Source organism: Salmo salar, chromosome ssa04 (assembly GCF_905237065.1).
Source record: "Salmo salar chromosome ssa04, Ssal_v3.1, whole genome shotgun sequence".
NCBI classification, from domain to species: domain Eukaryota; kingdom Metazoa; phylum Chordata; class Actinopteri; order Salmoniformes; family Salmonidae; genus Salmo; species Salmo salar.
Window position 1 is genome coordinate 69,609,088 of NC_059445.1, and position 23,937 is coordinate 69,633,024.

The 23,937-nt window shown below is 42.0% G+C and overlaps 1 protein-coding gene across 5 annotated transcripts in view; it reads right to left on the bottom strand.

Moving 5' to 3' along the window:
• Positions 1-23,937, bottom strand: part of LOC106603748 (rab effector Noc2) — a 104,535-nt gene that overhangs the window by 21,407 nt on the left and 59,191 nt on the right. For all 5 annotated transcript variants that reach the window (XM_045717289.1, XM_045717288.1, XM_014197805.2 and 2 more), the window contains 2 exons: positions 16,628-16,732; positions 16,188-16,355 (listed from right to left, as the gene is read on the bottom strand). In XM_045717289.1, the coding sequence (XP_045573245.1) occupies positions 16,188-16,355; positions 16,628-16,732 (273 nt within the window). The remainder of the gene's footprint in view (positions 1-16,187; positions 16,356-16,627; positions 16,733-23,937) is intronic.

Genomic DNA, 23,937 nt, shown 5'->3' on the forward strand with positions numbered 1-23,937 from the left:
GAGGTATTGAAAGGTATTGAAATAGCGGTGCCAATAATTTTGACACCTATCTTTTTGAGAGAAAGTATTACTTGTTAAACAAAATCTTTCTCTGAGCAATTGTATTAGTATAAATTAATTCAATTCCCACCACAAAAAATTACATACTATATAGCTCAGTATTTGTATTATTTATGTTAGTCTTTTTTGCTCATCTGTATGAAGGGTGCCAATAACTTCAGACCTGACAATATAGGCCTTGTGTCTCAGAGTCCACCAACCGCTGTGTGGCTCGACTTCTTTATGGTCCTTCGAGCCAGATAGTCTGACCAATTTGAAGACATTGAGGAGCCCATCCCGATTGATGGCCATGCTTACAAACAGCAGAACAAACAGGACCTGGCTGAGGTTTGAGAGGTTTTCGTACACGCTTTACACTAGAGTAATTAAAGAGAAATAAACTTCTATCAGCCAAACGTCTATCAAGCATGTACATGGAAGAATTTTTTATGATTATCTGTATAAAGTACTGTGTTGATTGTGCTTTTCTACCCAATATAAGGTAATTACAAGGATAGTCCACTACAGTTACTCTGGAATTATTCCACTGTAATGTCAAGTGTTGAGAAAATATATATTTTTTCTATCCCTTTGAATGGGTTAGGGGCATGATGGTGGATATTCATAGCTTGTAAGAGGGAGAAAAATACACTGGGAAAGCTGTTGTGGAGTGATGAAAATAGTTTATGGCCCTCTCTCGAGTATAGGGGCATTACTTTGTCAGAGCACTGAGGGGCAAATAAACACTCCTTTAAGGGAAGTCTGGGATTTTAACATTAGAAGTAAAATAAAATGTGTGCAATGGAGGGCTCTTAGACTACCTCATGAAAAGAATATGGCAGAGTGTTTCCAAGAATACCAATGAGCTCAGGACAATTCCAACAACTAAGAGGTTGTAACACTTTCCACTTTTCACTGCCAACTCAAACTGATTATCTAATATGCTCAGGCACAGAGTAAATACACCTTTGCATTCCCCCAAAAATGATATTAGAGAAAGTGTGAAAGCAGAAAACTGTACAATAGGTTAAACATAAGATATTATTTTTCTGTTAGTCACACAACTATATTTTACATGAAACAATGCTCGGAGAATGAGAGAACTTCAGGGTAAATCCATTGAATGACACAAACTTTACTGGAAAATAATATCATTCTGGCTCACCCTGATAACTCCAGGATAGCAGATTTGATTGCATAGGAACCTGCAATTTCTATTGTGCACAGAATTGAATCTGTTCACAATACACACTTCAATCTGATGGGTTTGATTATGGCTTTCAAAGGCAGACACACATCGACTTGGTACATGGACAATGTAAACCAAGACAGAATCTCTGTCGTCGAATAGACATGATTGACAGATTCCTTTCACTTGGGTGGCTGGCACTGGTAAGCTGCTAGCTTATGTAAATGTCCTCGCTCAACCGGAGTATTTCATGTTTGCCTAACGGTTTATGGTGAGTCAGTGCATACATACGTCTGGCAGTGCGAGGTTGGGAGGCGAAGGCATTGTATGTCATTCTCTGGTTACCCTTGTCCCTATGGAGAGCCCACATATCTGTGAGGATACAAAGCCGCAGGCTGACTACGCTAAGCTAGTGAGTCATCCTCACAGACAGAAGTACATGCTAGGGGTAGAAGCAGCATATAACCAATAGCCTGTAGGGCAAAAAGCCTATAAACGGGGAGTGTGTGTGACGCATCTGGATTGCTAGGAGTCCAACGGTAAAGAGCTGGTTGGACAACGACCTAGGTTGTCCTCACAAGTCTGGCTAGGCCACAGAGGAATAGCCCGCAGTACAAGTCCACGCTTAGCTAATCCGGGAGGCATTTCGAAGGACTAAAATATCCCCTGGAACTACTTAAGGGCTCAGCGACTTCCAAAAAAAGACCGGAAACATCCTCAAAAGAGACACACAGTAGGTTTTGAAGCAGAGAAATCGATGTCGCTTCTCTTTCTCCAAAATTTAGCTAAAGAGTACAGCGAGGAGAAGTTTTGCCGAGGTCTGGGCAACCTTGTTGTTTGTAAAGACTCAGTGAGAAATGTGTTAGAACAGAATGTCTATTCTCCGGGAGACCGAGGGATATGGAGGTGGTACGGCGTGGAGGGGGGCCGACGACAAGGCTCGATGCTGAGCAATACCGACCCATAAGCCTTATTGTCTGAGCGGGAGCACAAGGCCACAACGTCATTCGCGGGCTTAGAATCACATACCTTTGTTTAACACAGCCCTGGCTTTTGTGACGTGTGTATTAGGTGCCTTTACCAACCCACGCCCTCCGGTGCTTTCAGTGCAAACACCTCATAACAATTTCTTGTTCATTGAAGAAATGTTGCCAGGAATGCCTAGGGTCTTTTGAAAAGATGCTGTTCATACAGTTCTCAAAAGACTTTGACATGGGGGGCCATTGTGGCACGGTTCAGTGGGAAGCTATTTGGACAACTGTATAGCATGCATAACTCAGTGATTTTACCATTCAATCACTCATAACCTCTCAGACAAAATAATTCATGTGATTTTTTTTGGGGGGGTGAAGTGAATATCTGTGTGACGTCAATGCATGCTACAATGACCAAGCTTATACAATCAATTGATTGTAGTTTAAGCTAGTTTAAGTGCTCCCCACTTTGTGGGGAACAGAAATAAACCCATTCACAGTTCCTGCATTGGTTATGGCCATTTACACCAAATCCTTATACATAAATCAAGGCTAGAGCACTCCAGCATAAGTGTACATGGAACCATGTAATTGCAATGTAGGAGCACTGCAACAGGGCTATTCTTTTAGATAAGTGTAGGTGTCTGAAGAAATGTAAAAGCATCACAAATTGATGTTCATTTCCAGTCTCATCTCTAAGCTGAAATGCTTTGAGGGGATTCCAAATCAGGCTTTGTCTGCCACAAAGGCGGCACCATCATATACCCACATGTGGGTATTGTCCTAGGGTAACACAAACAAGAAGAAAAAGTGTACCAACCCGAAAAAAAAACAGACAAACAGGGAGGGACTATGGTGAAGGCCAGCGGTATATTGTTGCTTCCAATAGTTCCCCTGCTTCATCCGTTTGTGGACAAACATAAGCGTACACACACAGCTGCACAGCCACAAGTACACACTCACACACAACACTTATAGAAGCCCTTGCGTGGACTGAGAACCATTTTGACTGTGATTGGGCCTCTAGGGCCAGGGCCGAGGGGCCACATTGGCAGGGGAGCCCCATTACCTATGTAATGTGATGGCTATGGAGTGGGCTCCCAATCGGCGCTGGCCCCCAGGTGCTGACACAGGGCAAGTGTATGAAGCGGGCCCCTGACAGCAGGCGAGGGCACTAAGAAGTGCTTGTTTGTTAATGAAATGGCACTAACTGTCATCATCCACTGTAAAGGTTTTTGTTTTTAAAACTCATCACCAAGTGAAAAGGCAAAAATAGCATGCACTGCACGGTACAATTGACTTGGTACAAGAGGAGTGGCAACAGATGCTAAACACCAGGCATGACATGAAATCAGGCACTATGGTGACCGAAACAGTGAAACTACTATTCTGGTAATGGCACTGGCTTCTAAACGCTATAAATAATCTACCCCATATACCTGAAAGTTATTATTCTAGAAAGTAGAGATCACAGTGCAGCTAAAGATCGGGAGTAAGAAGATAAGCAGGATTAAAATGGAGATAATTTCCTCAGATGCACAATATTCACCATACACATTTTCAGTCATTCTGAGAGAGAGAGAGAGAGAGAGAGAGAGAGAGAGAGAGAGAGAGAGAGAGAGAGAGAGAGAGAGAGAGGTATGTAATAGAAAGACAGATGGATTATTACAATTCAATCATAAACATTCCACATTTTAAAAAGTTCCTTTTCATTAAGCTTATCGAGTATGGACTATAGGAGTAATGATTGGAAGTTGCCCGTTTTCCAATTCCATTCAATACACCTTTATTAGGTTCCACAGGCATCAGCTTAGAACCAAGCAAAATCTGTAATATTTTACATTTTCAGTAAAAATATTTAAGAATATTTAACAGAAGTATGAAAACAGTATAAAAACACTTTTTGCGCACACTTTGTGCTCCAAGAGCAACAGGAGAGATGCAAGAGATGTGTCTGCATGCGTGTCTGTGTGTGCCTCCTGCAATGTGTCTATTAGGCAGGTTTTAATAGCTGTGTAATGCTTTAATATTTTTTAAAGGTTGTCACTGCGGTTTAGCGGCCCCTGAAAGCCTGCTCCATTTTCCCCGGGATTCCCCGTTTTGCTGTGTGCTCTCCAAGACTCAGGATCTTCAAAGAATGGTGAGACCACTAGAAAATCAACACTGGAAAAACAGGCCATTGAACAAGAGTTTCCAAAAAACTGGAAGCCTTGAGTTAAGTATATTTGTGGATTGTAGCACAGTGTCCATGTGCTACAACATAAAAAGACAAACGTCATATCAAAGAATAACTAAGACTAGGAAAGAAGTCATTATCGAGGGCTTTCCCTCAAGAATAAGCAATTCTACATAAACTGTAACTTGGTGTTTCAATCATTATCATTACAATTTTAGCAATGTCAATCCATTCCTGTACACAGGTTGTCTATCAGGAATTGTTTTAAATCATGGCATGAGCTCACATTGAAACAGGAATGCAACCAAATCAGACTAACATCACTACAAAAAGGAAGCCCTGTAGCTCTGCCACAGTGGTATGTTTAAACCCATACCTCCAGACTCTGAGCTGTGGGTTAGAGGTGGAGAACCACACAGCTTATCCACCTGCATCTCCTACTTCCTAGTATGGGTCAGAGTTTGGGGTTGGCTCTGTGGTGAGGACGTGTCCCCACCACTGTGGAGGGGGCATGTGAAGGGTGCCCGCTGTGCTAAGGCCGGCAGGTGGTCATCACTGTCAATCAGTGTAACGCAGCGCGGCGGGCACACAGACACACGCGACCCCGCAGTCCCACCAGGCCGACTCTGGCACCATGGAGAGCCTGTCTGCTTCCCCTCTCAGTTCATAATTTCCAAAATGACTCATCAGAACACAGTTCAGAACAACAGAGCCCTCAGATCCTCTCGTCCAATAGAATTAATAGCTGTTGGAAAGCAACATGAAATTCAGTTACTTTTTTCTCCACAGTGCATAGTAACAATAGGGAAAGCACAAATGACCTACATGGTACAATCAATTTCAGGTGCTTAATGGTAAATGTGGAGGACAAACAAGCTATTCAAACAGCATTCTATTCATGGACAATCGGGGCATTCTTATCGCGAGAAGGTGGCCATCAATAAAACATTTCTTTGGAAATTACAGATGGCTATTTCAGTAGACTGAGTAAAGCTTAAAATATAACAATAATTGTGGAATAGGGGTTCAAATCAAACTGAATTCTTGTTAAAATTATCCCTTTGAAGAGTTGATCCATAACATCACTGCTTCTGTACAGGGAGCTGGTCATATGCTTGACTGCACCTTAGATTCCAGGAGCAGTACAGCATCATATCTACCCCTCACCACCTCCTACTGTAGTTTATTTCTATATTTTAAGAGTAATCCACCACCCCTCCATGATAATACAATTACCGACCATTGAGGGAGGACTGGCACAGTCCACAATTAAATTAATACTGCTATTTGTGTCACACAGTCATTTTCATTAAAGGGGATCTGCTGGAACATGGCTCCAGGAAGGAAGAGCCTGCTGTCTGTCTCCAGGCAACCAGGTAGCCCATAATCTCACCATAGTGATACCGCACATGCTCAGAAACCATAGAAGAATTGATATCACATCAAAACTATCCAAATGGATAGGGAACTGATCTGAGGGAACCACTGAATGAGCAAATAAGAGTGTAAAGACTACTGCAATGGTACCTTATGCATGAGTAGACAATAGATCACGGCAGATAAACCGTTATTTATCTTCCTTTAAAAAGGACAACCTAAGCAAAGCCGTGGTTGAGTGCTAACACTCCCGGCACGTCGTGTATACAAATCCCCCTACCGGAGACCAGGTTCAATCCGTGTCCACCCTTCCCACTGTTTCTCCTGTATCCCCTTCTGATTTACATATGGTCTCAATAAAGTCTCAGAATACCATAAAGATTCAGTATGTTTAAAAAGTAAACTTCACAATTATCACTGAACAGCTATTGAAACTAACACAAGAGCTTTGTGGTCTCTGGCCAGTGCCAAAGAGGTTTGGTTTGTTGGATAAGAAGATACATATTGAGAATGCAGAGGACACACAGTAAAGAGGTAAGAGCATCACCATTGAACATTATATATGGGTCATTCCACAAATAGAGTACATACATTTAGGGTGTTCTAACTTGGTAAAAATAAATTAAAATAACATTCTGCCATAAATGTTCAACTTCATACAAATACATGCTTTCCCATCTCAAGAGGTTAAATAAAAGTAAGTGCCAATAAAGTGCCATTAAATCTGGTTGACCATAACATGGTTGAGGTTTTCATCTTAAATCAGCCATAAATCCCCTTGTGACAGTGGAAATGGAAGCTTGGTGTGTGCAACAGGGAGGGGCAATTGAATGCAAGCTTCACAAACCTTTTTAAAACGTTAAAATATTTCTAGCCTATGGGTAACAGGATGCTTGTTATGCTTGAAGATCTCAGTTTTCCACCACAAAACACCAAAAAATAGCCAAAAAGAGTAGCACCAGCTCACCTGCTTTTACTATAGCTTATATTTTCAATGTTTCTTATGAAAAATTATTTAAAAAGGAATAGTTTTCCCATAATCAAACACCTGAAAATGAGGGAGAGACGTAAATGTATCAATAATTACATTAAATATATAATAATCTTTAGAAATGACAGTCAAAGCAAGAACATAACTACACTGATGACACTGAACACATTACACTGATGGTAAAAACTTAGACATTTTGGGGTTAAGTGGGTTAAAATCAGAATGTTGATTATTAAAAATGCAGATTTTTGGCACTTTAGCAAGTCTTTATTCGGATACATTGAATGCTCATGTGGTCTATATTGAAGGGCACATTTAATACAACAGGCTATTACAATGTAATATTGGTGCACAATTTCTACTTACAACATCAAAGGGATGCAAAATGTACTCTATTCGTGGAATGACCCAACTTCTTAGGTAAGTCATTGGCCCCATTGAACAAAAGAAGTGTAGCATTCCAAGCCAAGAGCCTGTCTGCATGGCACACGACAAGGTTTTCCACACAGAATGGGCCCCCTGTAGCTTCTTACTATGCTGTAGTGAGGTGTGTGTCGGGAGATGCAGTGCATGACTAACATACGATCTTTATGTCCAGCCTTGGGGAAACAGCAGGTGAACCAGACATTAAGGTTGGCCTTGGGGATAAAGGTCGACAACAGGGTTGAAGAGGGAAAGCATTCCATTCATCTCAGCGGAGACCATCACTTAGGATTTTGACTGGCCATTTTCTTTTCTGTTGAGACAATTTTTCTGAAAGACGCCTCCGGACATAGTTAGCAATGAATAGCCAGTCGCTGTGGCGCAGTTGAGGTGTAACTGAAAGATCATTAATGAATTTAGGATATTTAATACAATTAAAAAGTCATTTACAAATCAATCAAATCCAATTGTGGCATTCACCTCACTCAGTCATTTACCAATTTCAAATGGGAATATACAAAGTATCAAATTACTCTGTCTGTGTGATAACTGCATACACCTTTTGTTCCAGCGTCCCTTTCATTTTTTTTTTTAAAGAACAGCTATAACTGTGGACCCTTTAGTGATTAATAAATTCCTTGCTGGAAGCCCAGATAACATTTCATACAGGCTTAAATAAAGACGCCTTAGGAACCTGAATGACTATCGGTAAGATCTACTGCCCATAAAAAAAGAGCTGTCGGACCACTGAATAAACCGGCACTGGTCCGTTTTGCATACCAATACCTTTAACTGACACCAACACAATTACTGCAGCCTCCTGGGTAGATAATAGGGCTGCGTGTGGGAGAGAGAGTCTCCTCCATCGGTGCATCAGCATAGCTGACGAGCGCCACATAAAGAGCTGCAGGCCAAAGGGTTAAACACCCCTGTCTCCTGTTAGCTTTTCATCCATCCAGATCATTAGGAGAGCCACGTTTAGCTAAAGTTTTCCACTCTACTTACTTTGCGCACCTTTAGCTATAGCTAGTACAGTTTCCCTCAGTTAAATGAATAACTAGAGTGTGAATCACTACCACTGTATGTGCAGCTCAATAGAGTGGTGAGGAGAAGGTGTCTACTGTGTCCTGAAGCGACTTCAGCATACATTTTCTGGATTAAGGTAAAAACTCAAATATCGTTTTAAACTTTGTTTTACTATTGACAGTTACAACTGAATTCGGATTGTATATCGATTCGCTCTCCTTAAATATTTGTAATCTGATGTATTTGTTTCAGTCTCTGAATTGTTTAATCAAACTTTGCACCGTCAGCTCCTGATATCACGGCATAAACACTACAATCTGTGTCCCGAATTAGCCTAGTACGCATGTCTGCCCAGCAATATCCTGTCCAAAGCTTGTTTTCCCTGGTTTTCCCTGGCTAAACTAGCTGGCTAAACTATGCTAGTTTTTGAACTTCATAAATACTGCACCCTCAACTTCAAAAGTCGTTTGCAAGTTATACAATCATATAACTAAGAAATTCGCTGGAAAGAAAATGTGAAAATTGTTATTGTTTTGTTGAATATTCATGACTGGTTCGAGCTATCTATCATGTCGTAAGACAACAGTGGCGAAGGATATCATTGCTACTTAAAATTAATTTTAACGGATCCAAATTCAGTTTTGAGATCTACCAGCATCATTTGCGTATGGCTAGCTGGAAGTTTCTTGGCTCATTGGGATATGTAGTGATTTTGCCAGCATAGCCAGATACAGTTGAAGTTGGAAGTTTACATACACCTTAGCCAAATACATTTAAACTCCGTTTTTCACAATTTCTGACATTTAATCCTAGTAGAAATTCCCTGTCTTAGATCAGTTAGGATCACCACTTTATTTTAAGAATGTGAAATGTCAGAATAATAGTAGAGAGAATGATTTCTTTCATCACATCCCCACTGGGTCAGAAGTTTGCATACACTCAATTAGTATTTGGTAGCATTGCCTTTAAATTCATTAACTTTGCTCAAAGGTTTTGGCTAACCTTCCACAAGCTTCCCACAATAAGTTGGGTGAATTTTGGCCCATTCCTCCTGACAGAGCTGGTGTAACTGTATCAGGTTTGTAGGCCTCCTTGCTCGCACACGCTTTTTCAGTTCTGCCCACAAATTTTCTATAGAATTAAGGTCAGGGCTTTGTGATGGCCACTCCAATACCTTGACTTTGTTGTCCTTAAGCCATTTTGCAACAACTTTGGAAGTATGCTTGGGGTCATTGTCTATTTGGAAGACCCATTTGCGACCAAGCTTTAACTTCCTGACTGATGTCTTGAGATGTTGCTTCAATATATCCACATAAATTTCCTGTCTCATGATACCATCTATTTTGTGAAGTGCACCAGTCCCTCCTGCAGCAAAGCACCCCCACAACATGATGCTGCCACCCCCGTGCTTCATGGTTGCCTCCCCCTTTTTCCTCCAAACAAAACAATGGTCATTATGGCCAAAAGTTATATTTTTGTTTCATCAGACCAGAGGACATTTCTCCAAAAAGTATGATCTTTGTCCCCATGTGCAGATGCAAACCGTAGTCTGGCTTATTTATGATGGTTTTGGAGCAGTGGCTTCTTCCTTGCTGAGGCTCCTTTCAGGTTATGTCGATATAGGACTGGTTTTACTGTCTTTCCTCCAGCATCTTCACAAGGTCCTTTGCTGTTGTTCTGGGATTGATATGCATTTTTCGCACCAAAGTACGTTCATCTCTAGGAGACAGAACGCGTCTCCTTCCTGAGCGGTATGACAGCTGCGTGGTCCCATGATGTTTATACTTGCGTACTATTCTTTGTACAGATGATCGTGGTACCTTCGGGCATTTGGACATTGCTCTTAAGGATGAACCAACCAATTTTTTTTTGCGGTCTTGGCTGATTTCTTTTGATTTTCCCATGATGTCAAGCAAAGAGGCACTGAGTTTGAAGGTTGGCCTTGAAATACATCCACAGGTACACCTCCAATTGACTCAAATTATGTCAATTAGCCTATCAGAAGCTTCTAAAGCCATGACATCATTTTCTGGAATGTTCTAAGCTGTTTAAAAGGAACAGTCAACTTAGTGTATGTAAACTTCTGACCCACTGGAATTGTGATACAGTGAATTATAAGTGAAATAATCTGTCTATAAACAATTGTTGGAAAAAGGACTTCTGTCATGCACAAAGTAGATGTCTTAACCGACTTGCCAAAACTATAGTTTGTTAACAAGAAATTTGTGGAGTGGTTGATAACAAGTTTTAATGACTCAAACCTAAGTGTATGTAAACTTCCGACTTCAACTGTATGTAACCTTGAAGAAGGTTAAGGATGTTGACTAAATTAGACTTCCTTCGTATAATGAGTCATCCAGGAATGTCACGAGTTAATTGACACGAGAAAACTAGTAACACTACAGAGCACAAATGGCTACAATAAATGGCTAAATCACTTCCGGAAACAAAGGGTCCGCGGTGCTCCTCCTTCTCCTCAGCACTCTATGAGGCTTATGTTTCTGTTGAGAGACGCTCATGCGAGACAATGCCTCACCATAAGGTAAGGTAGACCTACAATCAATTATAAAGTGCAGATTACTTGGCTTACGAAGATGCAGAGCTCTAGTAATAATTACAATTTGGGTCAAGGCTGTTTTTTAATCCACACAATTTCTGCAACTCACCGCTGTATGATTAAATTAAGAGCCCAATGCAAAATGCACACCACATAGCTCTACTACAGTTGTTTTATCAACAACTTTAATTCAGCCAGTTGCTGGACCAAAATGAGAGAACCACATCAGTGCTGGACCAAAATGTCAAGAGACACCAAGTGTGTTTTCCCATCAACCTCCCTGTCCCTCAAGTTTTTCTGTAAAGTTATTTCACCGCATCCAATCATGACTGCCTGTCAAAGCAGAAGGAATTGCTTGACATTGTGAACTTCCGTGGAGAATGCCTGAACACAGCACTGCAGTCTGACTGTCTCCCTTAGTGGGAAGATAATTATTAATTTCCTAAGACACATTTTGAATGGAAACCCATACTGGCTAATTTTAATGTCTGCAGATTACTTCATCGACTCGACTGTGTATTACAACAATTGTATCAATTCCAAATATTTTTACATGAGAAGTAGGTTAAAGGCATCTTTTTGTTGTTTTTCAACGGTAGAGATGGTACAGTATGAAGCAAATCAAGCAACATTGTAAATACATCCCAATTGGCCTATATACCATCCAATGTTAAGCTGAAACTACAATAGGCTTTCACTGTTTTCATAATGCCTCCTAGAATAATCATTAGGTCGGAGTAACACATCATCGGTCCCTGGGCAAATCTCCAGCAGACTCTCTATTGCTAGTCCTCATCTCGTATTCAGGCCTTGTCTTGAGCTAATCAGAGGAGACTGGAGTGTTATTAATTATGTTTGCCAAATGACTGCCCCCACCCCCCTCACCCTCCCTCCACCGCGCCATCACCCACCCCCTCCTTCCCCAACCCTTATTAGAAAATGGCAGTCATTGCATCTGTCCCCAGCCTTGGCAGAGGAGGTGTTTTGTATTCCTGAAAGAGGTGTCATGTTAGCATTTCGCAACAGTGTAACTGACAGATCAGAGTCATTATCGGATATTTTGTTGGGGGAGGCTACGTTCCGCAGACGCACATTTGGAAATGTTAAATCAATTATATCAAACTTGTGATGTAAGTGAGGTAATGACATCGTATATTGCAAGTTGATCATTGCTTTCATCGGTGACTGAGGCTGCGTATATAGTGCACTACTTTTGATCGGGTCAAAAGTAGTGCTCTATGTAGGGAACAGGGTGCTATTTGGGACACAGGCTGTGTCATATTAATGTTCAGTTGTTGCTGATACCAATGGCCAGGAATAAAGGGTGTTAATTACACGTCTTTTTGTTATGTTGTGAAGAACGGTATCAGTCAGACTAGTGATGCTCTTCAGATGAAACTGTTGCTGGCCGAGGGAAAAGGTGAGGGTGGATGACTCATCTTACGCAGAGGACAGAAGGATCCTTAAAAGGGCGTTGAAATGCCAATCTCTCCAATAACCTTCAACTACAAGACCCAAACAAACTGCCTACGATTGACCAATCTCATATAGAGCGCTTACATAAGGGGTGTGTAACCTCTGACCCGGTCTACAGCATATCGCATGCAGAATGACACCATTTTGCTTTGAAGTCAACCAATAGAAAATGAGAACAATAATGTAACCCAAATACAGTAGCCTTTAAAATGGCAGAATACTAGCAAACAGGTTTTGAGGAAGTATGAGTAGTATGAAGAAAAACAAAGCTGATGTTCTCAATCAGCCAGCGGCTCTGCATCAAGGCCGGTAACTTGATTGTATTTACGTCAATGATTTCCTGTGTGGCTGTTGTGTATTTAACTGTAATTAATGACAAGAACAGAGTAAAATGGACTTGTGTACTCCAGTTCATTTGGCCGTACAAGAACAGTTAGCGCTGATAGTGTATTAAGTAGGGTCCTGGTACATACTGTACTGAGCTCTGCAAATGCTACCGATTTCACATAAGAGATTTATCACATATTGGAGCCTCTTGAATCTCTTGCAGACCTCAATGCTACAGTAGGTTTCTGTATCAGAGTCCCAGGTTCTCATTAGATGGGCTCAATCGGTGCTAACTGACAGGGAGAAAAAATGCCACTTCATCAAGCCTGTGTATGGCATCGTCTAATTGAGTAAGCGCATTTGAGGAAGACGCGATCACTAAACAGCATTTCATTAAACCAAGACGGAGCGGCACATGTAATATGCACATTTCCTATTCTAATCAGGTTAACTGCAGGTAATGTTAGGGTAGCTCTTAAGGAAAAGGGGAGACTCAACATACATGTACGTTGTGTTAAAACGGCGAGCGTACACAGGAACTGTAAAACGATTCCTCTTCAGTGCCGACTCCCTCCGGTCATTTTTCATTCAGAAAACCTTTGCTGAAACACTGTGGCAGGTTTTCTGCATCAGAGAGTGAGGAATGATTCCCGAAAGAGTGCACAATGATGAAGTGCGATTATACAACCTCAGCATAGCAGCAAACTTCAGAAATGTCAAGGTAGATTAGATAAATGAAGTGAGGGAGAGAGAGGAGGAGGAGTGGAGAATGGTTGGAAGTATAAGACTGGGGTGCATGGGGAAGTGGGAGGGTTATTCACAGAGACCGACAACAAGTAATTTTCCCTCCTGCTATCAGGGAAATCAATGAAAGACTTACAGACACTACTGTAAGAGCCTTATTGGTTATTTTCCCTCTCTCGCTTCAATTTCCAGTTGAGCTGGCACACAGCTGCACACGGCTACCTTAGTAATGACAGAAAAAAAGGCGCTTGAAAGACTACATCAAAACAAAGCGATGTGAACATAAAGACCCAGGTTGTGCGTGGGCTCAAGGCTTCATTGAAGGAACGCACACAAAGCCAACTAGCATGATTTCACATTGGGTAGAGTGAAAAAAAACTACAAAAAAACTGATTGAATTAAGAAATGGTTGCTTGGGGTGATATGATGACATTCTTCCTTTTTTACTTAGCATCGTATGATGTCCATCATTCATTCTTGCGAGAACAGTAGTCTGGCCTTGGTTGCATCATCTACAATGATCGGAGGTAGTAATAAAGTCATAAAGAGTACCATATAGAAAAAATACTTTTCATATAGCTCCTTTTGCACCTTCAGTGCTTTGGATTCCAGTAAATATACCTAGTAAAGTACACAATGTCTGCTAAATGTCATCGTCATTAAAAGCTACTCCAGTCTAGAGCTATATATCATGGTGAATAGCTTCAACATACAGGTTGTGTCTAAAAGGGTGTGAAATAGACTGGATTGAAAGTGTGCTAGTGTCTCAAATAGAAGAAAATAAATCACAAATCAATGCTAAAACCAAGATCTAATGGGAAATCTGGAGATAAAACTCTACTGTAATAACACACTTCAAAAATGGTTGTTATTCAAGCTTGGTTGAACATGCACACACATGAAACGGTTCTGCTACCTTATAAAGAAAGACTAATGAATAAGATTCAAAGGAAGAAATAGTGGGAATGAGTAATTGCTCTGACTAATCCCTAAGTGGCTTGAAACAGGACGATGTTGATTGAAAACAAATGAGTGAGCAGGGGAGTCCCAGCGCCTTGCATAGGGCTAAACCCCATTATGTTCTGATTAATGACGGCCAGCCGCTCGCAGGCGACATAAATCAACGCCGTATAAATATAAATCCATTCTCCGGCTTCCCTGGAGGTAATCCATGCAGTGGCGCATTCAACACAGCCCGGGCTATCCTTGATGTCCACATTTGTAAATAAATTACATCCGTATTTTCAATCAATTACAGCAGTGGGGTATTAGGGGGAGAAGTAGAAACGAAAAAGAGAGACTCTGCGGACCATTATCTATGCAGTCTATCCCCAACTATTGGGCAGAGATGGATTTCCGGGTCCTTTTCCATTTAGTGGTGCAGAGGGAGTCATTTTGCTAGTTGGCTAACGGAGTACACGTAGATGCAAATGTTTTGTCATTAAGCAGACACTCTTATCCAGAGCAATACATTTTCATACTGGTCCCCTTTGGGAATCGAACCCACAACCCTAGTGTTGCAAGCGCCATGCTCTACCAACTGAGCGACACAGGACCCTGAAGTCAAATTAAGTCATTATCCTGCAAAGTTAGCCTGCACGTTTACCACACTGGACGGTGGTAGCTGGCATTGGTGATACAGTACCGCTTAAGTTTAATGATATAAAAGTATACAGGAAAAGGGCAGATAAAAGAGGAGGGTATGAAATGTGGTAAATGGCTTTCTTTGTAGGGATGCATGAAGGCAAAGAGAAGTACAAAACAAAATACAAATTAAAGTCCCCAATTAAATTAAGGCTCTACGTTCTGCATGGTCACAGTCGGGAAAGTCAACGCTTTCAACAAATGTGTCAAGTGAGCACATGAAAGAGAGTTGTTATCTTTAAAAAAGCGGGTGCCACAAATTGGCAAGACACCATCGCTGTACAAATGAGGCTTAATTGGTCTTGAGTTATGCCAGCGGGCGTTCTGGCTGTGGAGGGCAGGGGTAGCGGTGGGGGACCCCATAGTGGCATTACACCGCACCCACTGGCATAAACCGAGAGAGACAGGGGGTCTTGTTGGGGCTGGAACACCCGAGGACAGGGTTTCCTTCCTGGGGTGGAGAACAGGAGCTTTGCTCAGTATTTACATTTTACATTTGTCAGAGGGCTAAGGGGGGTTCAGTTCTGTAAGTACTCGTGTTCAGGTTTCTTCCGGTCGGTGGGTGTGCACATATTGCTTCCGAATTTAGAGACATTATTGTTGGGAACACAACATGGAAGGGAGAGCGCAAACAGGTGCCCTTCTTGGCATCCGTTCTTGGCACCAACGCCTGTTGCTCTGAGCTCACATCCCCTCAAGAGTCCTCTACACAGAGCCAATCTAGGCCGGCTTGACATGGCAGCCAAAGCGGTCAGAGCTCTTAATTTGCAATGCATTGCAACAGGCCAGACTTGTTAGATACTGGCCTAGTGTGTAGGGTTAGGCAACACACAGGGGTTGATTCACTCTCTCACCTCTGCCCTTATTGATTAGGCCTATGAGATGTGAAAGCAGTGTAGTGTAAACAACACCTTGCCTAATATAAGGTGATGTGGATCCACACAGCATTCCCATATTGCTTAAATCTATCTGGTCCTGTCAGGTCCGTTGAAAGTAGTCAACAAGAACAGGGGGAAGGGAGTGGTTTGATGGATTAGAACCCACTCTGGGTATGGATACTATGGATGTAGTGATATAATATGGGACTTTTATCCAAGGCCACATTGAAAGTCACACCTATATGGCCAATGCAGTACATACTCCACAACCCTGACGTTGCCAGCACCATGCTCTGTCTAACCGACTGAGCCATTAGAGCCACATAGATAATGTTGAGTTCTAGATGTACATATGGGTGTACTCACTGGGGGAGGGGAAGCTGCGGTCTGTGTCGTAGTCCTCAGGGGGGGCTGCTGGGGGGGTGGTGCTGTGGGGGGGCTCGCTGGCTAGGCTGGAGCGGCTCTGTGACAGCAGGCTGCCCTGTGGACCCCAACCCAGCACTGTGGGGGTCGCAATCTGCCCCCCACTGAACACTGTGGACAAACACACAGGGCCAAGGGGTTAAAAGGCACAGTCTGGAAGATTTCCTATTGTTCAATAGTTTTGCTGTTCATTGTGATTGATATTGATTGTTCAAGAATAAAACTGATCAATGGCTTACACACTAATTACAACTGTCTTATCCCCATACAATCTCTAAATCAAAGGTTGTATTACTCCATTGTGTATATTTGTGGTGTCATATGCGTGCCAGGGTCAGGCTGTTGAAATTACAGAGAGAAGGTATACTTCCAGAGGGATGTACCTGAGTCAGTACGCTGCTTGCCCTCAGGGAGACCGTGGCTGGACACCTTGCTCTTCACGCTTCCCTCACTGTGGTCCGACTCACTGTCGCTGCCACTAGACACCACTGCAGACACACAGAAGAGACAAGACAAGAGGGCACGTCAATAGGGGATTATAACAAGACCAGTAGGTATCACATAAAAACAACACAACACCTTAGCTCTTACATCAAGAGATCTGAACCTCTTGACGAAGTGACTAGGTGATTCTCCTACAATATAGACCATGTGTAAATGAAAAAAAGTTAGAAAGGTACAGCCCAGTGTCACTCCATAATGGCATTAACGTGTTAATTAAGAAGTTATGGGCGTTATTCATAGGGCTGGGTGATATGGGAAAAATATTATATCACGGTATAAAAAAAAAAAGATAGTATGACGGTATTTGACGCTATTTTATGTTTTTGAATAATAAAAGTTCTACATTTGCTTTATGAGTAGTGCATGACCCAAGGGTGGCAACACATACATTCTAAGTGAATTCAACGGGTCTTTCGCCATTCTTATTGCTTTATACTGTTCAATTTAACGTCAACCCCCCAAAAATTCAGCATTTTCATCCATTTCTGCATTTACTGCACTTATTTGAGATCATTTCCATACTGCCACATAGGGCTGCACGATATGGGCAAGCAATCTAGGCCTTATTTTTAATCAAATGTTGCAATTGCGATTTAGAACAACTGTTGGAATCATGGAAATAGAATGATTATTCTAGTTCTACAGTTAGAATATAATAGTGGGAACTTTGAATACAGTGTTGTTTGACTTGACAACAAATGAAAATACCAGGGAGGTGTTATTGTGACAGGGTAGGAACCAAAGTGTTGAGAAGTGTTTCCTAGAGGACCCTATAATCTTTGGCTACATTAAATGTTTTCTCCTAGCTACTTCATGTAGCTAACATAAGCTTGCTTTGCGTATTCCTCTTTGATTTAGAATACACTGTTGCATAAACAACATGTCAATTTAGGTCTACACCATCACTGGCATTATCATGCTGTATAGCAAATTTACGTTTGCTCTGACTCAGTACATTTATTGGCTAGCAAGCGATTAGGATTCGTGATTAGCATTAGTGGCTAACAAGATGTAGGCCCAACTTGCTAAGAAAAGACAAACTAGCTGTTTGCAGATGTAAGAAACAATATAACTCTAGTGGATTTATATTAAAAAGCAAAGATAAAACAGCATCTTTGCCATCAACATTGTTGCATGTGCTGCATTGACCAAACACACTGAACGCAAGTGTCTTGTGGTTGAGGAACAACAAATGCACTCCTTGAGTGACAGGGGGCTGGGCTAGGTCTCTGTGGAAGAGGCATGGAGAGAGAGAGAGAGAGAGAGAGAGAGCGAGGAGAGAGATGACTCAAGTAGCGAAGTAAACTATAAAAATGTACTTTACACATGGCGTATCACATTTAACAAACCAAACATTCAAATACCGTTAAAGGAGGTAAAGTAAAATACCGGTATATCTTAAAATATGGTATACTGCCGAGCCTAGTTATCCAACTGCAGGTGCCTCTGTATGACCTGAAGAGGGGTTCCATTTATCATGCAAAGATAATCATAAACCATTATCATAGCACAGAGACAAGCTCTCGCTCTGCTGGGACCTTCTATTGGTCTAGTTCATATTGGTTTAAACAACCACATCATGCTAGCTGCAGTATCGTAAATGACACATGGCAGCCAGAGAGAGAAACTGAATCTGATTCAAACGTAAACCGATGGCTTCAGAGAGCAAGTTGCATAATCCCCTGCGCTTCGGGGTGTGCTGGGGCAATTTAGGAGTTAGGCAGGGGTGTGAGGGCACCTAACCAAGTCTGCGCCGCTCTGGCCCTCGCCATTGCATCACCACACACTGACCCGATCAGTGGCCTGATTATGTTTTATAAAGGATAGAGAGAGAGAAATAAAAAAATACAGGAAGACCAGTGTGGGTCTGCCTTCCAATTTTTCGCAGCCCATCTGCCGTGGTTTCAATCAGGCAGGAAGGCTGGCAATGCAAGGACTGAGTGTGTGCTATATACCACCCCTTCTCTCTCTCTCTCCAAATAAACAGTCTCATTCATTTATACACACACATTCATATTGACTTGCATATACACAGGTGCAGCCACAAACCCACGCTGTCATACGCATGCACCTACTGTACACACACACACACCCTCACTCATTCCTTTCTCATGCTCCCTGTGAAATACCACCCGGCTCTTCAATCTGGCCTGATGAATACGGCCAAGGGAGCAGCGACTTCTATGTCATTGCTGACTCACAGCAATTCCCTCCCGCACCAGCCCAAACTGTGTCAGCCCCACAGGCAGGCAGCTATAGAGGAGAATATGAGTGCGCGTTTGACTTTTCAGCTTTACCCAAACCAAAACAACTGCGCGGATCAATTGGGGAACAAAGTTAATATTGGAGTGGAAAATGTAAAGTTCTCAACTTCAGATTGTGCTATGCAAAACATGACACCACTTTATACAGCCTAGGCCTCAAGGACCTTTTGAATCCAAGTTTTCTAGTGTTCTAGAGGATTACAGACAGACAGATCTAAAAGGCAAATTTCTGCCATTTTATGGGAAAACTTATATTTAGGTTTTTATTTCCAGTACATCTTGCTGCTCGACAGCAATTTTCTGAGGATACCATCGTAATGTGCAGCATATGTGCAATTTCCTTCCATTGTGCCCTTGAGCAAGGCACTCAACTCCAAAACTACATCCAGAGGAGCTGCCAAGTGATTGACTCTGTACTTCTCTCAACCCTTATTGTGCCAACAAACATCTGGGGTGCAGAGGTAAACTTCATTCACCTAAAAACACAGAGCTGCACAGCAATAAGCTAAAAGGAAATAAGGAGAGCCTCTGGCTGGTCTAGTGGGTAATGCTGCCTGCAGCACATATTGAGTACAGGTTAGCGTGCAAACTTACCCCACTGCTCTTACCTATATGGCTCATTCAACCTACACCCCCCACCCACACAACTATCTAAAAATACAATGAAAAAAGGGAAACCAGTGGCATTTTGCTCGCTCTCTACATGCTTGTTGCTGTTGGCATAATGTTCCTCCCATCTCATTAAACAACCAATCAACAGTGGTGGCAAACTAACTAAACGAAGAGTAATGGCTTCCTCAGAGGAGACGCTCTGGTTTCAATTATTTGAGTTCCCGATTCAGATGTGGGACAGCAGGTAGCCTAGTGGTTAGAGTGTTGGACTAGTAACTGAAAGGTTGCAAGATCAAATCCCTGAGCTGACAAGGTAAAAATCTGTCGTTCTACCCCTGAACAAGGCAGTTAACCCACTGTTCATAGGCTGTCATTGAAAATAAGAATTTGTTCTTAACTGACTTGCCTTTTTAAATAAAGGTTATAAAATAAATGCCATAGCTAGTGTGGTTGGGTAATGCAGTCAGAGGTCTCAGTGAGTATAATGTGTTTGTGTGACTCAGTCACACGGCGAAGGGCAAGAATGTGAGTGAGGCATGACTGAGGTGTTCATGACTGTGTGGACATGTTCTGTTATAATCTCCAGCTGGCACAGCCAGAAGAGGACTGGCCACCCCTCATAGCCTGGTTTCTTCCTAGGTTCTGGCCATTCTAGGGAGTTTTTCCTAGCCACCGTGCTTCTACGTTTGGGGTTTTAGGCTGGGTTTCTGTACAGCACTTTGTGAAATCAGCTGATGTAAGAAGGGCTTTATAAATTAATTTGATTGATGGAGTAGACGGCGCCAAATACAAATGACAGACTTCTTAGATAGAGGTCAAGATTTAACATGTCGCTCTAGCTAACAGATTGAACAGCACTATTTGTGTTGTATGCTAGTATAAAACAAATTTGGGACAAAAATATGTATTGTCACACACACCGGAGAGGTGCAGTGAAATGTGTTGTTATATATGTGATGTACTTCAACCTAATTTGTCAGCATTACAACAAATCTGGCACATTGCTGACCGTTCTTTTGAAAAAATGCTTTCAAGACCTATACACTGACATGCAGTTATTTGCCATGGCAGTGATGACAAAACTGAGAGGCATATTTCATAAGGTCTAATGACACTATATGGTATAGTGGTTGGTAAGTCTTCATCCAGTAGTACAGTATGTGTATTGCACCTGCAGTACTGTGGGGAATGCACACGGCAGCTATTTTAGCGCTTTATTTGAACAAACACAATAAAGCGCATGGGTCACGTTGAGGTCTGACTAGGAAAGCGGTGTTACCCTCTCCATCATAAAAATAAAATCTACCTCGGAATACATTTGGCCAAATAAACATTTTTAAGAGTCACCGTCTCGAGCCTACGCCACAGATGGCGTCTGCGTTAAAAGCGTGGTTGTTCTGTCAAGTTTTCTTATTGCTCCCTGTCTCTGTGAGCCAATTTGGAAGGCCCTGTTGAATGATTGGTAGCATCACCGGCAGGCTGGCTATCTCTACCACTTATCATGCAGAAACCTGGGGTCTCCAAAGAGAGAGAGAGCAAGATCTCTAATTTCAATTGATCTTGTCCACTTCGAATATGACTCATACCTCTGAACAGCTCGTTTTAAGCACAACTCACGGGCAAGGAATGTTCATTGGCGTTTTTCAATATTTATCATCATCTTCAAAGCGTGATGTTAAAATGGGTGTCGGAGTAGGAAAACACACAGAGTGAATTTATGCAGTGTTTATCCTGAATTACAGATTGAAATGCCTCCCTTTTTAGTTGCCAAATGGAGCACTTAGTATTCAGGCACATCACTTAGTACAGAGCTTCATCCTGTTAGTGGGAATGGGGAGATTGTTACCCAAGTCAATGAAAGCACATTTAATTGATGGTCATGATGACATGCAGTGGCAGGTAGAATTCTTCTGAGCAATGGTATACAAAGCCATTGACTTAGAACCTTCCTTACTATTAAAGCTATAGACAAAGCCAAGGAGATTGAACAGTTTTGTAATTCAAAATCACTGTTACCGATAGCCTTAAAACAGAACAGCAGTATGGTAAAAGGAGAATGGATATGGGACAGGTCCCCTTGATTAAAAAGACCTGAATCAAGATCAAATCTAAATGTATTTGTCACATGCTTCGTAAACAACAGATGTAGACTAACAGTGAAATACTGACACAATGAGTAACGATAACTTGGCTATATACACGGGGTACCAGTACCGAGTCAATGTGCAGGGGTACGAGGTAATTGAGGTAGATATTTACATATAAGTAGGGATAAAGTGAGGGCGAGGGAGAGATTTGTATGAGTTTCTGTGTGTGGAGTAAAGGTGATGAAGTGTTTTTTTGCTTTTAGTTGCACAGGTGACATGCTGGTAAAAAAAAATCACCAGACACTAGGAACGCCGGCTCTGGATGTGCATTTGTGTTTTCTTGTTTGCTTATGGCCCTATACAGCTCGTTGAGTGCAGCCTTAGTGCCAGCATTGGTTTGTGGTGGTAAATCCCCCTCAACAGAGAACAGAGGGCATTTCCCATTTCAACCTTTGACAGAATGGAGATCCAAAAGATATTGTCCAGAGACAGAGCAACCCTCCCTCTCCCTCCATGTCAACCCTGCATCCCTCCATCCTAAAATAACCACCCATTGCCTTCTATAAACTCATCAATAGCGGGGTATTATGATCATTACTCGGTTAGCACAGCCAAATACAGAATTTCAGGCACACTAATGAAACCCATTTTGGGAATTTACATAAATGATCTCTGATTAACCCAGGGAAATTAATTCAAATGATCTTGGGGCATTTCACCATGGAGGAAGAGCTGAAATGTAGCCCCAGACAATAAGGCTGCATCTCAAATGGCACCCTATTTCCTATAAAGTGCACTATATAGGGAAATTAATTCAAATGATCTTGGGGCATTTCACCATGGAGGAAGAGCTGAAATGTAGCCCCAGACAATAAGGCTGCATCTCAAATGGCACCCTATTTCCTATAAAGTGCACTATATAGGGAAGAGGGTGCCATTTGGGACTAAGCCCATTCAACTAGATAACCCCATTCATCTAGATAGGTGGGGCGAGGTCAAGCACAATAGCTTTATCTATCGCCGAGTCGAAACAACACAGGTCAATGAATAATAAGCAAGATGCTATTTGGACATGGTTGTGGTTAGTAAAATGACTGGTTTCGTGCCTCGTAGAAGAAAAGGTTGATTAATACATGAACACGCACACGACTCACAAACAAACAAAAAAATGGTTGAAGCATCCACCCACCCACACAAAGCATTGTAAGTAAAACAAACCCATCCTCCAAACACAGAATCCTCTTTATTCTAAGTGTTCTAAACTGGTGGATATTTTAATGAGCCGAGCCAGTCATTAGACAGTGAATCATCTCCCTATCTTTAGAGCCCAGTGTTTCTCCATGCTGTGCAACAGCCACAAGGCTCCACCTAAAGCTGGAAATAGGACTGAGGACAGACCAGTGCTCTCATTGCTCAATCTCACACTTCCCTGATGAGTGCCCTTAATGACTAGGAAGAGAGGTAGGGAGCGATATCAGTGCATGCCCGCTCACAAAACAAGGCGGGAAATGGTTCCGAATTCCATTTCTGTGTTATAGACGCACTAGATAAGTAGCCTATATAGGTAAATGCATGGAAATAACTACTATGGATGTGGGAAGACTGAATCACAAAAGCCCATCAATCACAACCCAAAAAATCTACGTGGTTCAAAAATCTTATTTGTGACTTTATAGTTCATAAGAGTAAGATGCTTCACTCCAATCACTGAAATCAAATCCTGCTGCCAGAATGAGGTTTATAGTCATTTTTTGCTCTCGATGCTGTATTGTTTGTCCTTCATGTTCTAATACTTTAATGTTACCCCTTCCTTGTGTTTTTTGTAATAAATCATTTTTTAAAAATGGCATTATCTTTGCACAATTATTTTGCGATACAAAAATGTCGCATTTACAGTACTACACCTCTGCAGAGTCCCCTTGTACTTTCCACAGACGCAGTGTGGTGTCACGTTGCGCGCTTCCTTAGCTCCTAAAAACTATACTCAGATCAGCTTTTACACCTGCTGGAGTCTGTGTCCAGATTATTTCGCGGTGAGCCCTCCCCTGCCTCTGCAGCTCTGTATCCGCTCATCTGCACCGAAGCGGTGGGCCACGGTGCACACAGGTCACAGCTGGAAATTCCAGCACCATCTGAACCCACCCGTGCTTTTTGCTGGGACCACAATAGCTGACCATGACTCAGCCTGGACTATTGAAAAGCACATGTGAAGCGGGCCCAAACGTG